Below are 17,012 nucleotides of genomic sequence, written 5' to 3'. Positions count from 1 at the left end.
TGGCAGGCAGAGACTGGGGTGGGTTTTGTGTGTGGCTTCTGCAAGAGGCTGGAGGAGAGGCTGCGAGGTGGATTTATATATACAAGGGGGTCCAATTTCAGGAGAGGGAGCTGCAGGGAAGAAAAGCCAGATGATAAAATTTCTTTTCGCTGTTGTTAAGGGGTTTCTCTCCACGCTTGTTTTGAAGGACGGAGGTTTTTACGAGAAGAGTTTTCTGTTGTGTGTAAGTAAGTACGTTTTAATGGTGGGGAGCGTTTCAATGTATAAAGCTCCTTGATTGTTTTTGAAGTGAACCTGGAAAGTATAAATGCATTTGGTTTACGATGGAACATTACTGGAAAAAAATCAAACTGTTAAAAGGAATGAAAAGTGGATAATAGCGATTTGAAATGGTTTCTTGATGATCTGAGAAAATAAGGGTAGGCAGATAAAAGAAGTCTTGAAAGGCAAAAGAGAGACACATTCAATCACAAAGAGGACATGATGCAGCCATGTTTGGCAGCGTGATGGTGGAGCATGGAGCAAAACCTGTTCTTGAGGGCTTGTAATAGTGGACAGGAGACTGTGCAAGCGGTTGTTCATTTAATTGTGGGACATTAAAAATCTTTGGACAAATCTGTGCTCGGGAGGGGGGGAAGAGGAAAATGGAGATAAGTGTTTTGAATGGAGAAGTCAAGAATGAGTGGCAGAGGGGTCGTCTGGATTGCAAAGCGCTGCAGGATTTTGTTCCTGTACTCATGTTTGTGGCTAGTAGCCAGTGCGAGTTAAGATGTAAACGTACCTAAGCTTTTAAACTGTCTCTGTATAGAAATGGTTATTTTAGCTGTGCTAATTGCTGTCCTTTCTGGGTGCATTACTGGCCTGTTCTGGCAGACAGTTAAGTAAGCATCCCATTTTGCTGTGACATTGTAGTCATGTTATAGCTAGAACTAGACAGTAAATTAGGGAGCAAATGCTTACTGAGAGGTATTGTGGTATGTTTGTATATTCCAGAGAAAGAAAGGTTATACATACTGATGAAATATTGTAGGAATGCTATATTGATTCATCAGTATATAAACAGCTCTGCTGCATGGGAGTGTTTATGGGAAAATCTGCAGTTGCCTTCTTTTTCTGCATCTTGGATGCTTTGGGGGGAGATGAAATAGTTTGAGTGGTATTAAAGTAAGAGTCAGTATAACAGTTTTGACACAGGAAAATACATTCTGAATCCTCAAGATGGACTTAGTTATTTTTGCAGTCTTAAAAGTGTGCAAGCAATACTGAGATGTTTCTGCTCAAGAACAGTAGTAGTAGAGTAGTGCTTATAAATAGTTGTTTCTGTTTTATGTAATCTTTGCAGGTGTATATGCAGTTATATTTGTCTTCTGTAACAGTTACAAACTGCTTTTGTAACATAGTTGTTTTTTTTCCCCAAAAAATTTTGTTGGTGAATTTATTGTCTTCAGCAGCATCAAAGTGTTATTTTTCATGTCTTCAATGTAGTACTTTGAGAAGCATAGCAGGTTACTGAGGAAAAGGGTTGGACCAACAGATTAAATGATTCTAGATACAAAATTGGCAGGAGTTGCTTTATTTTAAATTGGACAGAGTTTTGAAAACACATCAGTTTCCAGTGCTCTGGGTATTTAGGCCAAAACTCTCTCCGTGTTCTCCCTTTCACTGGGAAAGGAAACCACACAACCAACCTGTATTTAATATATGCTACCTCCTTTTGTTGATCATGGCATGCTTTTTTTTTTAAACAAAATTAAATTTCCATTTACCTTAGAACTTGGTGTTTGTTTTAAGTAATCAGGGAATGGTTATTTAGGAACAGGTGTTGTAAGCAACAAATGCCTGTCTTACGATGTGACTGGTGTATGATTTGATGCAACCATTTGATGGACTGAAAGTTGAGGCAGTAGCAAGTGTTTCCAACTGTAGTTTAGAACTTTGAAATTTTCTAGAAAGACTAATGTTGTTTGATCTGGTTTGACTTGCACCCTGTACCTCTGATGTGCTGATCTGTCAGACTGGATGCGTGTTCGCGATTCACCCCTTTAAATGTAGCAAAGGAGAAGTAAAATCAAGCTTGCTCTTTAGAGCATGTAGAATGTCAATGTGCATGGGTTTATGTAGAATTTCTGTTCGTTCCTGGAAAAAAAAAGCTGTTTGCAGAAAGCCCCATGCTTCAGAAGCAATAAAATCCCTTCAGCAATATGGAAGTTATTCCCAAGACAGACCTTGAGCCTTGTGCTGCGATGTGAGTGTATTCTGTGCCTCTGGCTTGCAAATCCTATTGCAAAGTTCTTATTGATATTTCACTTGAGTCTAGACTTCCGAGTTTCATTTTAGGATTGGCCCTGTGAGTGTAAATGGACCCATAACCAGCAGAATTATTAGAGGTACTAATGCAGCATTTACATCCCATATGAGGCTAAATGCTCAAGGTAATGAGATCAACTGGGGCCTCCAAGCAATCCAGTGTTACAGGGCAAAACCTGAAGATCTCATGTAACTCTCTGTGAGTTTCCAGTGTTTAAGCACGCTGTACAGGGTGGCAGCGGCTGCGCTGTGCAGTTTGTCAGTCTACCCAACCCCTGCAAAAGTCTTTCTGCCTGTTATAGTTGAAACATGCAGGAGCTGGAGGAAGAAGCCGTGGGTGAAGGACAGAGTACAGTCATAGGACCAAACCATTTTGTTTTTCACCCCAGTTCAAGAGTAGCATTAAGGGCTAACAGGTAGGAGCGTACAGTAGATACTTATTTCCTGTCTGATTCTTGAAATTGGCAATGTTTTCTAAATACTTAGCTAATGTGAGTGGTAAGTAAAGATTATGTGTGCAGACCCAACTTGTACCTTCATTCAGCTACGCTTTGGGGACAGTAGGCTGTAAAAACATACGTGGATCACCCTTTTCCTCTCCTGGGTAATGGGGAAGAGTATGGCACATCCAGCTATTCTGAAGGGTGCTTTAGCTAGTAAAATGTTACTGTGTGCTACACTTCACACCAGTGTCCTGTTACGGTGGTGTGAAGCCCTTGAAGCAAGTGGTAGGAATTATGTAGCAAACTGAGCTAAAACTAACCTCAGCACTTCGGTCCTCGTCTTTTGAGTGGAAAAAGCTGTGGCTGCATGGTTGGTATATCAAAGGGAATGAACTTTCTTGATGATGAGTTTTGGTACAGTATGTAGTTTGGGGGAGCTACGTGTAAATTTGTGGTTAAGTGGTCCAGGAAAGACTCTGTGTCTTCAGAACACTGTCACACTGCATGGCAAGTGCAAGTAGTAAAGTGATTAAATGTGAGAAGATTCATCTTTCTGTTATGAATGTTTCAGAGGTGCAGACGCTGTGGGTTTGTTGTTGGGTTTTTTCCACATTCAATGTAAAGTTTAAAAGAAGTCTGGGGAGGAAGGTGATTTAATCAAATTTTTCTTTGACCTTTGTGAAAAGCTGAGTGTCCGCTAACAGTTGTCACTGTCCTTTCAACCTGTGAGAAGGTGAATATTCTGTGTTTGCAAAGGACTTAATTTGCTGTCCTTACGCACGGGGCTCTGTTGGCCAACTCCTCATGTGACTGATACTTTGGGGACTGTGACTTTTGTTTGTAGTGTGTTCCAGTATGCTTTAGTATGAAAAAATACAATTTGTGGATATGGTTATTTTTGCCTTAAAAAGTTCGTTCCACTTATAAATGTGAATTGTCTCTAAACATTTTATGGTTTAGAAAATTATTATTTTCAGTAATAGTAATTTCTTAATTCACAGTATTAAAACAAGTGAGATTCTTGTAGACCATGTTCTCTTAACTACATCCTCATTGTCAGACGATGAAACATGGGTGCAACTCCGAGTCGACGTGAGGGCCCCACTTGCTATCTGTCACTGATAAATCATTTCCTCTTTCAGTACTTGTCTCTGTTTCATCAGCAGAATTTGTGTTTAAACAGCTGTAATCTTGCATTTCTTAAATTTGCTTGAATGCAGTATTGTCCTTCAATAGTATTTATAATGTATGGGTGTTGCATATAGTGGTGACTCACATTCGGGAAACCATCTGGAGTACCTAGGTGATTTTGACCTTGGTGGCATTATATAGTGGTGTTACCTGGGCAGAGTAGTCAAGATCTTAAATGAAGGCTCTGTTCTTGTTGGCTTGTGCCATATAGGAGGATCTGCAGAGCTGGATCTAGGTTTGATGTATTGATTCTTTTCCAACATCTGGTTTTATTGTATGCACCACTATAGTTGATTGCATACAATAGAAATCTGTGTGTGTCATCCCACCCATCCCATTCTCGCACTCTCTCCCTGCCCCCCCGCCCCCAGTTCTTTGGTTTTGAGTGTTAACTGTTACTCTCCAAGATTGAAAGGAAAAGGAGGTGGTTTCTGAGGGACAAGGACACAGGTCAGAAGTATTTAGTGTTGCGTGCTAAATCATGAATTAACTCCAATTATGAGTTGAGAGTTTCCATTATATGAGGTAATGGGCCTAACCTTCAAAGGTGGGTGGATGAATTGTTTGCAGCTTAGAAAATCTTCTTCTGTAGTGACAGCAAATGCTCTTCTGAAAAGTGTGTTTTATTGTAAATTGGCTGTGAATTGTTGCAACGTACTTGGCATCATTCAGACAACTCCTAGAGGCAGAGCTTGTGCATCCCTGACCCCTTTGTATTTAGTAGAATCTTGGTTTCTATTTAGTAATGTGTTAAAACTTCTGTATGTTTCAAAGAGGCTGGAATTTCACCCACACAAATACACTCCCAGAGTAAGGCACCCTAAAAGCAAATAGAGTGAGAGGTTGGGAAAAAACAGCTGAAGTCAGGAATAAATGCATCATTTATAATTTTGGCTTGGTTATTCTAAGGCTCCTAGTAAAAGCTGCATACAGAGTGCTGGAGATGGGCACTTCAAAGCAAAACACACTTTTCATTAGCTAAGTATTCTGCGTAGTTATTTGGACAGTTTTGAGGTAGCAAAATTGTCTTGACATTAATATCTCCTTCTTATTTCACAGTGGATCACTCACTGTTTTAAGTGGTCAGCCTGTATATGGAGATTACTGAGCGAGAAATTGTTTATAGAAGTTGAATCATTACACAGTATCTTAACGCTGCAGCGCGCACCTTTGTGCATTTGCCCAGCACAGGATGGTAGTTCAGGCTGCTGCAGCCTCTAAGTATGTGCATTTTAAAATGAGTGCTATCGTAGTCCTTTTCATTAGTTTAAAAGTAGTTGGTTTTTAAATTTTAAGACTTTTTGTGTGGGAACTGCCCTGCTGCTCACGGGAGTTTGTCGGTAGGAGAATGGGGTTATGTGTGAGGTCCCTGCATACACCCCTTGGTACTTCCAAGCACTAGGAGTAGAAAGCTTCCCTTCTGGTACCTGAAGGAGTTGCTGGGTCTTTAATGTATGAATGTCTGAGTAATTTCGTTTACTCTTCTGCTTTGCTTTAAGAAAGGATTTCTGTAATATTGTCACGGACCTATTCTTGTGTTTCCTACCTATTCATTAAAGAATGGGGGATTTACGGTCTTTCAGCGTGAGTCAAGACTACAGAATATGTTTTGTGTTTTTTTTTTTTTTCTTTCAGTCACAGACTCTTCCCATTTGTATTGTGGCTGTTCAAGATCTCCCGCTTTTTTGAACCATATGGGCAGGCAGTCAAACATGAGATGATGTTTTTCTGGACTCTTTGCAGCTCATTAGTGTTATTCATGTTGTGAAACATTCTTTTAAAGCAGAATTTCAAAAGCCATACTCCACATGAAGAGTAGGAGCCACTGCTGCACTGTAACTTAATAACATGCTTTACATTATTGCCTTTGTTGATTGCTGGAAAGGTAACCTGCTAATGAATTTTTGGAAATTCACTTTCATCCTGTTTGAAATAATGCTTCTGAGAGTGGTTATACGTTGAATCCAATCCAGCTGTCAAAATCCAATGCTCTGTCGAGTTTCCTTAGTGTTCATTTAAATATTTTAAAATAACTTCCCCCTTCATTATAATCATGTGCTTTTCAGATGAAACTTGTCTTCCTCATTCCAACCCTAGAAACTCTGCTTTTCTGTTTCACTTTTTTTTTTTAAACAATAAGCTGGTTAAATTGGTGAGAGGAAAAAACACTGTTGTCTTGGCATATCCAGTCTTTGTCCTTCTTTTCAAACAATGGCTTTGGCTCTAAAATAGGAAACAGGAAAAAGTAGTATATATGTTATATCTGTGTGCATATGTACATACAGGATATGATAGTTTCAGTCTTTCTTCTCAAGCAGGTGTGGTAAGGGTGATTTGGATCCCTTTGGATTTTTTACGTGATTGCTTTGCCTCTGTGTTGTCTGGATAACCTGGTCAACAATTTCTTCTGGCTCAGTTTGTTAAGAATAGTTTGTTTGCATTATTAAATAAAATGTTTCTTTTTGCATCTAAAAATGGAAAAAATGTAGATGGGGTTTCTAGATTGCTTACATACAGCACAGAGCAGTGCAGTTAAAGTGCAAGAATTAAATGTTGACTGCCCGGTGTTCAGCGCTGATCACTGAAGCAGACATGCATGTTGTAAAGCACGTAAAGAAGCAGTTCTGTTGCAATGTTGTCCTTAATTTCTTTGGGGAAGAGTCAGCCTAATTGGAAGACCAACCAAAGGAAAAACAGCAATCCCCCAGACACCCTCAGAAACCCAGTAAAGCAATAAAACTTGAAATGGAGTCTCTCAGGAATTAATGCCTGGTTTAGAAAGATGGTCCCCGATGAGCTACCAAGTCATCCATATAGTCCTTAATCCTGAGGAATTGCCATAGTGGATTATCATTCTTCTTGTTGTAGCTGAAATAACATAGGTTTCTTATGTTAAATATGTGTCACTTGGCTGTCTCTTGTTCAGTATTTTTCAAGTGCTTCTGCTTGGTACCTAAAAAGGTTTTAAAGCAACTCCTTTACTCCTCACTCTACCACTTTAGTGAGGCTGGTATCAGTGCTGCTAGTAGCATTTATGTATCTGAAGGGGAAGGGTAGTTTGTAGTGTTTAGACTTACTCCTCTGTGAACAGCAGGTACAATTTATGTCATCAATTATTCATTTTATAGTTCAAAAATTTTACTTTCATTGAACTGAGTCTGTGGATATGCAGGTGAAGGAGTATTACCTATGTGACAGGAGAATGATCATGCAGGCATACTGAGAATAACTGCTTTTTACTAATGGACTCCTGGAGTCAGTTCAGCACAGCTCCTATTAACTCTGAGAAATTGCTTATTGGGTGCCTTGGACAGTTTTCTCTGTCTCAGCCTATATTGTAGTCTGAGCTGGTAGCTCTTCTTATTATGAAGGTTATTTAACACTTTCTGTTGAAGTCATCTGTTTTCTGCTGCTTAAATTTTTTTCCAAATTAGTGCACTCAGACTGCAGTTTTCCCTTTTCTGCGCCTGCCTCACATTTTTTTGTATTTCAGATTAGTGAGGATTATTCAGTTGCTACCAGGCCTAGTGCCTTGCACATAACTAAACATGATGCCTCTTCGGTTTTGGAAAGCTGTAGTGCTCCCATTCATTGGAGCAAGGCTTTGGAATTTGGCAGACAATAGCTGTTGAACAGGGATATGCCTTCTGCTGTTCTTGAGAAAATTTGCCCAAATTAGGCAAACTTGTAAGTCTTTAGAAAAATACCACTTTGCAAGTACTCAGTGAAGATATTAGCGCTGAAGTCTTCAGAAGTTCCAGTGTGTGCTGAGTGCGTTTTGGCCTTGGAGGGGTTTTTGTGGGACAAGATGATGCAGTCACCCACAGAATAGTTGAACATGCCTCAGTCTGGTCCTTGCAAGAGTGCAGCCAGACTTTCCATGTCATGGCTGCTCAAGGCCAGGGTGGAGTCAGGCAGCCTCTTGTGCGCTCAGACTCCTTTATTGGCGCCCAGCGGTGCGGAGGAGGAAGCTGGCTGGAACGCAGTCCCGCATGGGTGGGGTCTGGGCCGTATTAAGGGAGGGCAATGTGGGTCAGTGAGTTGGGAGAAAGTGGACTACAGCTAGGAGGGAAAGGGGCTGAAAGACATGGCTGTGCCGAGTCCCAATAAAGGTCCATCTGACACTTCCTTGATGGTAGCAAACTGGTTCTTCTCTTGTTACGCTCACCTGAGAGTGAGGAATGGGGGGAGAGGTGCTGTGGTCAGAGAGGAACCTAGCTGATGCAAGAGACCAAATGTGGTGGGGAAGAAAAAGTAGAGCTCAGACTAGCATCTAGTTACAGAAACTTGGAGCTGCTTGTCTAGGAACCATTCCTGTGATTGGAGTGCCAAGAATGATGGGAATGGGGTTGTTTGAGGAGAGACAATTTGAGTTGGCAGTTCTGATTCTGAACTTGGGGAGGACGAGAGAACTGGGATTAACTGGGCAAAGGAAACAGCAGAAAAGAGCTCAGGAGGAGAAAGGGAGTTTAAACAAAGAAGCCAAGGAACCGGTAACAAGGAAACAGCTTGGATAAAGAGCATGTGGGGGGAGCAGGATTGGACTCTGGTGTAGGACAGGTGGGACTGTGACTTGCTGTCAGACAGGACGTGCAATGGGATTAGTGCATTAGGAACGGCAAGTCAAGAGTTTGATGTGATCAGGAGAAAGTGTGGTGGGTGCACAAGGGGAAGAAAAAAGCATGGGGCAAAGGATGAAGATTAGATAATAAATAAAACAGAAGAGTAGTGAAGGGACCTAGCAGTCCTCTTTTGCGTGCTTGGTTTTGTAGCATTGCTATTTTTATGAGACTTTTTCCATGTCATATTTAAGTGGAGTTGACTTACTGGTTTGAGTGTATGTAAGTTGATTTCTGTGGTTGCATTTTGCATCTTTACTCACTGTGGAAGGATATTTGACCACAACCCCAAATGAGAGCTTTATCCAGAACTGTGTGCACTGCTGTTTTTCATCTGCTTATTCTGTGCAGAAAGCTTTGAGGAATTGTTTAGCAAATAGGTTTAAAATGCATTTAGATAATATTTTTCACTCTGCATTATGCTTTCTCTTATGCAGAGATAAATACTTTAACAGGTTTATCTTGTATTTACAAAAGGAAAAAAATGATTGGCATGCAGCAGTGAGCGAATGGAAGTGTGTTTTCTCAAACAAAAGTTAAACGGGGAAGGGAAATATTTCTTGCTCTCCTGAGGGCTGTTGATCTGTCAAATGGGGGTCTTATAGGAGTGGCATTCACTAAGAATGTGTAACTAAGGCTTTGTTGTAGTAAAAGAAAAACTGGCAGTGGATGAACCGGGAGAGCTGTGACAGAACACTACATAAATATTTTTTCACCTATCCTGCCTGTCTCCCAAGTTTAACAGTCTGAAATACTTTTGTTCGTGTGTTGTCACTGGAAAAGCCTAAAAATAAAGGGTGAGAGGAGAGGGTTGTATATGCTGGTGAAGAGCCTTTATTTCCTTACAACTCTTCGGAGTTGTGAAACATCTGTGTTTCACAGAGGATGCTTTTTGGCATATGTTCATAACTTAACATGTAAAAGCTGAAAAACTGTGTAGCACAGCTTTACTTCGGTTTTTGGTGTGCAAAAAAACTCTAAGCAAACATTTCAGTAGCGTATATATTGGTTAGTAGCTTCTCTGCTACTTTGCTCAAAGACACTGTCAATGAGCTGATCAGAAAGGCTACATTCTCCTGAAGGACAGACAGCATACCCACGGTGATCAAGGCATTCAACGCTTAAAGATTATTGTTGCATGCTTTACCTGAAAAACAAAATTGTAAGCTGAGCAACTGCACCAGCCTATCCTTTAGGTAATGAGAATGCGTATCACATGACATGTGTGACTCGGTTCCTATTTAAATCAGTGCCCTGGGGATTTACAGCCTTATTTTTGGAATGGGGGGGATAGCTAGGTTCCAACTCTATTTAAAGACAAAATAATGTTTCTCTAGCTGTGTGGCTGCATGCAGTCTTCTGAGATGCAATGAAGTAGCCCAGGAAACAACCCTGGAAGGGTGGAAGCATGCATGAATTCCTGGTAAAGCACGATATGAACTGTGAGCACCTCTACACCTCCTCTTCTGGATAATTGTGGGCTGTTTTTTCTTTTTGCGTTGTGGCTTTTGCTCTGATTCTTGTCTGCGTCATCCTTATACTTGTATTATGTATAAAATTGTTGAAAGCTCCTTTTCCAGAGCTTCAGTACGGTTGACATGAAACTGCCTTGAAATAGGAAGGCTGTAATTGTTGGAAGAAGACAATTTTTGCAAGAAATGTGCTGTTGTGAAACACATGCACCTAATTTAGGCATCTTTGGAGACTGAGATCTGCATAGCTGTTGATGCTTGTCGAAAATACTTAGTCTTGAATAGAAAGCTTGCATATCATAGTGCCAACATCTAATGTTTGTGGGAGTGTGTTGAATTGTTCCAAGTAACAAAAGCCTTCGCTGAGCTAAACAATATAAATATAAATATTTCACTTGGTTATTAGCAGTTGAGTTGAAGTACTTGATGGTTAGGAACAGCATAACAAAGTAGTGCACTCCATTCACACAAAGGTCAGAAGAGCTTTTCTTTTATATGATATGTATGGTTTTCATGCATACAATTACAGCAATTTGTATTGACTTGAATGTTGAATCTGTTGTTGGCTTGGTATCTTTTGTGGTTTGCTTGTGGGTTAATCCCTGGGAACAAAAAAAAAATCTGGAATATTGACAGAGCAGTAAAAAGCTAGAATCCATGCTTCTTGAAGAGTTGAACAAGTAAAAAAGTGTCAAAATAGCGGAAATTCAGAACCTATTTTATAATTAGAATGCAAGAATTAAGTGCTTTTTTCTTTCTTCATGATACATCGGCGCATGCGGTGTTTGGAAGTTGTTGGTCAGTGGGGCAATGTTGATTTCCCTCTGGGGGCAAGGCATTCATCTAACCTTCTCAGCAGGGGGTGAGATTGATTCCTTAATCAGAATAGCAACAATCCATCCTGAAGCTTCCTCAAGGTATTAGGGCTAAATTAAACAGTCTGGGACTAATGTGTAAGCCCTAATGCACTTCAAGAGGCTTTCTTGGATAAAGAGAATTTTGAAAATAATCAGAAGATGAACCCAAAACTAAAAGAAAAAAGCCACAGGCTCAAATCACCCTTAAAAAAGGGGACTGTAATATTCTTTCTTTGTGTGGTGCAGTGCTTAATGCTCAGATTCTTTTAGGGAAGAAAAGAAAAAATGCATGAACTATATAGCTCTATTCATGGCATTGCATTTGTTTTCTCTCTTTTGTGTATGTGTTCCATAGCTGTTCCAAAAATAGATATGGTCACAAATATTAAATTAGTAGAATTAAGCATCTTAAAGCCAGGAAATACACCATTTTTTAACAACAGTCACTACTGAGGAAATGCGGATTCCTAAGCATACTGTATTATGTCTTAATTTTGCAGAATTTTAAGATTGTGTTTACTTGTGTGCATTTACAGAGGGTACAATTATGTTTGAATTTCTTGAGGATAAAAATGTCATGGTTGCATTCAGCTTTTCTGGAAATCCTTTCATTAACTTGAATGAGGAATGGAACAGTATGACTGAGCTTTAGTCTGTGTATTAAGTGCTCGTAAGCAAGAATTAACTGTAATGTCAGTAACCTTGTTGGATATGCTTACTGATCATTATGAATGCCATTCATATACCGGAGTACTAAAAAAACGTGGGGTAGACCACATGACGTTCCTTCAGTCTTGCTCTTAGTTCTTAGCCACTTTGTCTCGGTCCATCTCAGTCTGCACACCAAGTCAGGTAAGCAGTAATTTTCTTTTTACAGACTACTGGAATCCTTTACAAATATATCCAGAAGGCGTGAGGACTTTATAAAAGCTGGAATGTTTTAGGGTGACTCTTTGTTAATAATCTCTGTGAAGACATACTGAATGTCCCTGGTCACCTTAAAGACCTCTGACTTCAGAATGCTCTGCCGAAGTATTCTACCATAACATAAACTTCTTTGGTCCTACCGGTTCACGGCCCACCAGTTTGTGTTAGCAGCCAGAACTCCATTATTTGGGGAGATGGGTTTAAACTTTAGGGTTTGTGAAAAATAAGCTCTTTCCCTTTCTTGGCCGAGAGCAATAGCAGTTTCAGTCAACCTTTGGACCAGAGTTGTAGCTTCCAAAGACTATTTTAAGCGGGACGTATTGTCATTATGACAACTGAAGAGCACCGAATGACCTTATTGTCCTTGCTGTGGGAGGGGATGTTCTTGTCAAATTGTGAGAAATTCCCTCACCCTCTGTGTACATAGGTAAGCACGCATTTGTTTTCCTCTTTCCCCCTCCTGTATCAGTCTGGTTCAGAGACCAAGCTTGCTTTCCCTGCTTGGCAGATAAAACATCTAGTAGATTCAAGTCAATATCCTCTTTCATATTTTTTAGATGATTCAACTGCTCATCAAGCAAATGGTCTATCCCTGTGTTATAGAATAGTTGGGGAGTCATGGGACATTCAGGGAACTGTGCCCAGAAGCTCCAGTTGCTGTATGAAGATCAGTAGCTCTGATCCATCCAAGTCAAAGGTTGGACAGGAGGTTCCTGTTTGTTCTTCAAACAAAGCCATTTCTTCTCTGTTTGAGTGCTCTTTAATCCAACAGACAAAGCTGCAGCAATGTAATGGATGAAAGCTGAAGTAAGCAAAGCATAGATACGAGGAAGAGTGAAAGGGGAAGAGGAGGAAGGCTGGCTCATCGTGATTTTTAATAGAGGGAGTTGATACAGATTGCCAAGGGACTGGTAGACTTTCTGTCAGAAGGAGCAGCTGTGTAATATTGAGATTAGAGTCTCTAGGTCCACTGGAAGCTTTGGGGATCCTTGGTCCTGTTGTGCCAGCGGTCACGTGGGGTTGCTGCAGCAGTCACCCTTCAGCTGTGGGCTCTTCCTCTCGCAAAGCTTACAAACATCTGAGCTCCGGTTTGTCAATCCTGCAGAGCACTTTAATCTGTGTCACTGCTCTGGATTGCCTGTGATGGTATTGCTGGATGCCTACAATAGTGACTCATTCATTTTGGATATGATGCTCTTATTTCTTGCAGTTGCTTTCTGAGTAAGCATTTCTGAGCATGAGCATTCGGAAGATTTATTTTTGGGTTTTTGTTTTTTTTTTTTTTTCCTAAGGCAGTTCAGTTTACCTAATAACTGTATTTAACTCCAGATTTGGAAGATGATATCCTATATTTTGCATTCACATTAAAAAGAAAATAGAACAAGGAGTATTTTTTTTAATCTTCCTGTCCTGAGATAAAATGTTAATTACTGTTGTATAAATGAGACAATATATGTTAACATCAAATATTTCAAAACACAGATATAAAATTTTGTAAACGTGATTTTCTTCAGCCTAGACAGAAAAGTACAATGGAATAGGAATTATAAAGGTGGCAAGAAAGCAAAGATATGAAAAGTTTATGTAACTTTGGGGATTTTATCTGTAGTGAAATTTATTTTTGCTTAAATTACAGCCTTTTAATTTTAGAAGATAAACTCATGAGACTTATTTTACCTTGCCACTACTATCACTTCTAATATGAAGCCCTTATCATAAGCTTCATCTCGCAAAGCACTTGCACTGGTGTAAAATGTTGCTTAGACTATTTATCTTTATTAGTGTATCTGTTATTTTAGAAATTGCTTGTATTTTTTACCATTGTTCAACTAAATCACATTTTATAAAAGACCAAACCTTATTCTTCAGCCCTTAACCTTATGAGTAATTTCAATTATTTCAGTGCAATTAAGAGCTGAAGCCCTGGGCTTTTTGTTTATGCACCTGTTGTGTCTGTTTGTATTACGGGTCTTCGTCTTTTTTTTTTTTTTAGGTTAATAAGAATTTTAGATCATCATGCTTAATTTAGTAATGCTGACTCTGCTCTCCAAACATCTGTCACTCCTGTTTGCATCAATGTCTGTGCAAGGCAGGGCAATGTTCAGAACCTTCGGTCTCATTTCAGGCACATGTTTTTCTAAAGCATTTGTATCTCTAGTATCCAGACTAATAAATTTTTCTCCAGTACATGCAGATGCTTTACACTTCAGTCTTGAGCTCTGGTAAAGTAAATTTTCTCTTTTCTGATGTTCTGCAGCAGGACCAGTTGTTTTGTTAATATCCCATTATCTTCCACTGTCCCCTCATGCATCTTACTTTTCATGAGTAATTATTTATTCTCAAAGACACTGTTCTCTTTTGTCTCTCTTGCATTACTCATAAGATTAACTGATCTCACCATGTACTTTAGAATTTGCAATGTATGTTTCCAAAAATGTCAGCTAAAGTGCAGTGTGATAACCTCTTGCAGGCTTGAGTTGCCAGCTCAGGAAGTATCATGTTTAATGAAGGAAGGTGTCTTATAGATCAATTGAATATACCAAGTGTCATAGAAGCAGCAAATAACTTTGATTATAAGACTGCAGAGCACTGGAAGGAGGCTTGCTGATAGTAACTTGGTATTTTACTATAAAGGGAAAACTTTAAAAAAAAAAAAAAAAAAGGTCTTTTGAGGTGGGAAGTTTTCCCAGGTTACATTTGCTCTGATGAACTGTAATGTCCAAAGCCAACATCTCTTGCAGAGAAAATGAGAGCTTTGCCTTTAATATCTTCTGCTGTGAAACTAAATGCTGTAGTACCACCTCATTCCAGTAATAAATGAGTTAGAAGTGCATCTAGCAAGACTCTTGAGGAGTGCCTCAGTGTAATTTACAGGATGTCAACCCTTGTAGCACTCAAATGTCTACTGTTTTAATAAATGCATTGCTTAAAGTGTTGTGCTGTTCCAGAAGTCCCACGTACTTTTAAAATTTATTTTATGAACCTGGGTGGAGTTGTCATAGCAGTTGTTGCTGGAGATCCCATCCCCATTGTGCTCGGTAGGCATCGTGCAATCCAGGTGTTGATGGGCCCTGTCTTGCAAATTGTGTAATACGATTTCAAGACAAACAAGATTAGAAGGATGGAGCGCGTGTCACTCAGGGACGTGGAAATCATACACAGGTCTCAAACCTCTCCCACGTCATGACTCTTCCGGTCTGGGGAAAAAGACAGTAATTTCTCTTGCACCCACGTTTGTTATGAAAGTTCTCATGTGTTGTGAAGTTGTAAACTACTGAATAGTTACTGTACTCTGAGACTAAGTTAAAGAGTAGAATAGAGGGTATCTATTTTATCGTATCTTCTTACATTGGAAATCAATATAGTGTGCTGATAGATACCCAAAATAGATTCTCTATACTAGAATTAGTGTTCACTGAATGCTATAAAAAGTCTGTATGTCTGACAGCCACATTTCAAAGAATTATTTTTCCAATGTACTAATTAATTCCCTTCAAATAAATAGGCAAAAAATGAAATACAATAACATCAATATTTAATGGCATCTGTTTAAAACCCTCCTGGTCTAGACTTCTGAAGTTGTGCAGGGCTGATATTTACATGTCCCTGATAAAGAGGGGATGGAATGTGTGTGTGTCTGTGTTTTCTTTTCATTTAGGGAGTTAATTACTTACTCCTTAAAGATGTAATTGTGAGATGCTCTACATGGCCCTGCTCAAAAATAATGGGCTGTAGGAAAGAGCTTCATCTCTCTTTGTAGGCCATTGCACCGTGAATACACATTTGGATGTTACCAGAAAGAGTTTGTTTCCTGAATGGGGTGAGCTGGTCTCCACCTTTCAGCAGGCAGGCTCCTCCAGTTGAAGCAAGTGTGCAGAAGTAATACTGAAATTGGGCTGTAGTTTTTTCTCTTGCTTTAGGAAAGACTGAGCCCAAGTGACCGACATCTTATTCTGCACATCACTTTGTTTCCTGTTCTGCTGCTGGAACAGCACAGCTACAAGCTGACCTAAATTATGGTTCTCTTGCGAGATGCCAGTCTACTCTTGAGCTGTTTGCAGTATTTTTATAAGTGAACTGGCTGCATTCATTGTTATGGCTGTGTTATCAGCTGCTTATTTTGAATGGCAGGCTTATGGAGAAGTGAATTTGTAACAGATTTGCACATAATTTGTGGGCACTGTTTATTCCAAATAGACCTGTAGAGTTGCGGAATCCATTACTTTCTGGAAATGAAGCAAACATTTGTTAGATTTCCTCCCACAATAGCGGTAGAAAAGAGCAGCACTGTGCTTGCCATCTTCCTCTGATGCTTCATGGTTTGTTATTGCTGTGATAGGAAAACACAAGTAGCACATTATAATGTAAGCACTCCCTTTGTTTTTGGTTTTTTTTGTTGTTGTTGTTGTGGTAGCCTTCTACTTGATCTTCCAAGAACGTGAGAAGAGTGGAAATCAGGATTATGTAGCTGTGTAGTTTTAGTCACAAAATTTCACCACATGCTCTGTGCACAGCACACTTTTCTATGATATAGTCTTAGTAAAGCAATTCATTAAGAAATGTTCCTGTAAAATACGCTGTGCTATAATACCAGCTAAAAATTGACCGGCAGCTCTCCATTACTTCTATTATGAAGATTTTAATAACATTAGTCCTTTAACTAATAACATCATGATTTATGTGGTGTGGTGGTCTTGTTTTTGTTTGTCTTCAACACAGAATGCTTTTTATCGCTGTCCCAGTAATCAGTCCAAAGTACAGCAAGCAGCTTTACGCTTGAAAAACTGTAGCACCCTTTCAGAAAGTATCTTTGGCGCCTCAGATTTTTTCAGCCTGCTAACACATTCAGAACACAGGACAAGCAGCTTAAGATCTGAATGAGATTGTTCACCAAATGAGTTGGTGCAGCATATTAATTTGCTAGCACTTCTAAATGCCTGCAGTGTTACAAGAGCCCGCAATGTCACTAAAATACCAGGAGCTTTGTTGGTTCTAAACTCCTTAAAAGAGAGTTTAAAATTCTTGTCTGCTTGCTGTAGTCTTACCAGCTTTATGAAGAATTTCGAGATCTGTATTTGAAAACTATTGTGTGTCCTGGGCTTAGCAAAATTAGTAAGAATCTTTTCCTGGTAGTATTAATGGCCTTGGAGTTTCATTGTGCTCTAGGTTTTACTGTATAGCTCGTTATTATATGAG

General features: G+C 39.5%; 1 protein-coding gene across 2 annotated transcripts in view; it reads left to right on the top strand.

Moving 5' to 3' along the window:
* The first annotated feature begins 9,913 nt into the window (after positions 1–9,913).
* FNBP1 (formin binding protein 1) overlaps positions 9,914–17,012 on the top strand; it is a 94,604-nt gene continuing 87,505 nt past the window's right edge. Inside the window, exon 1 of one of the 2 annotated variants that reach the window (XM_009286929.2) lies at positions 9,914–10,002. Coding sequence is in view for 1 of the 2 variants with exons in the window: in XM_009286924.2 (XP_009285199.1) it covers positions 9,969–9,983 (15 nt within the window). In the remaining variant the exon portion in view is untranslated. The remainder of the gene's footprint in view (positions 10,003–17,012) is intronic. The other variant, XM_009286924.2, reaches the window with a different exon arrangement.

The sequence above is a fragment of the Aptenodytes forsteri genome, unplaced genomic scaffold, assembly GCF_000699145.1.
Source record: "Aptenodytes forsteri isolate BGI_AS27 unplaced genomic scaffold, ASM69914v1 Scaffold136, whole genome shotgun sequence".
In the NCBI taxonomy this organism is placed as follows: Eukaryota; Metazoa; Chordata; class Aves; order Sphenisciformes; family Spheniscidae; genus Aptenodytes; species Aptenodytes forsteri.
This window is presented reverse-complemented; position numbering and strand designations above follow the sequence as displayed.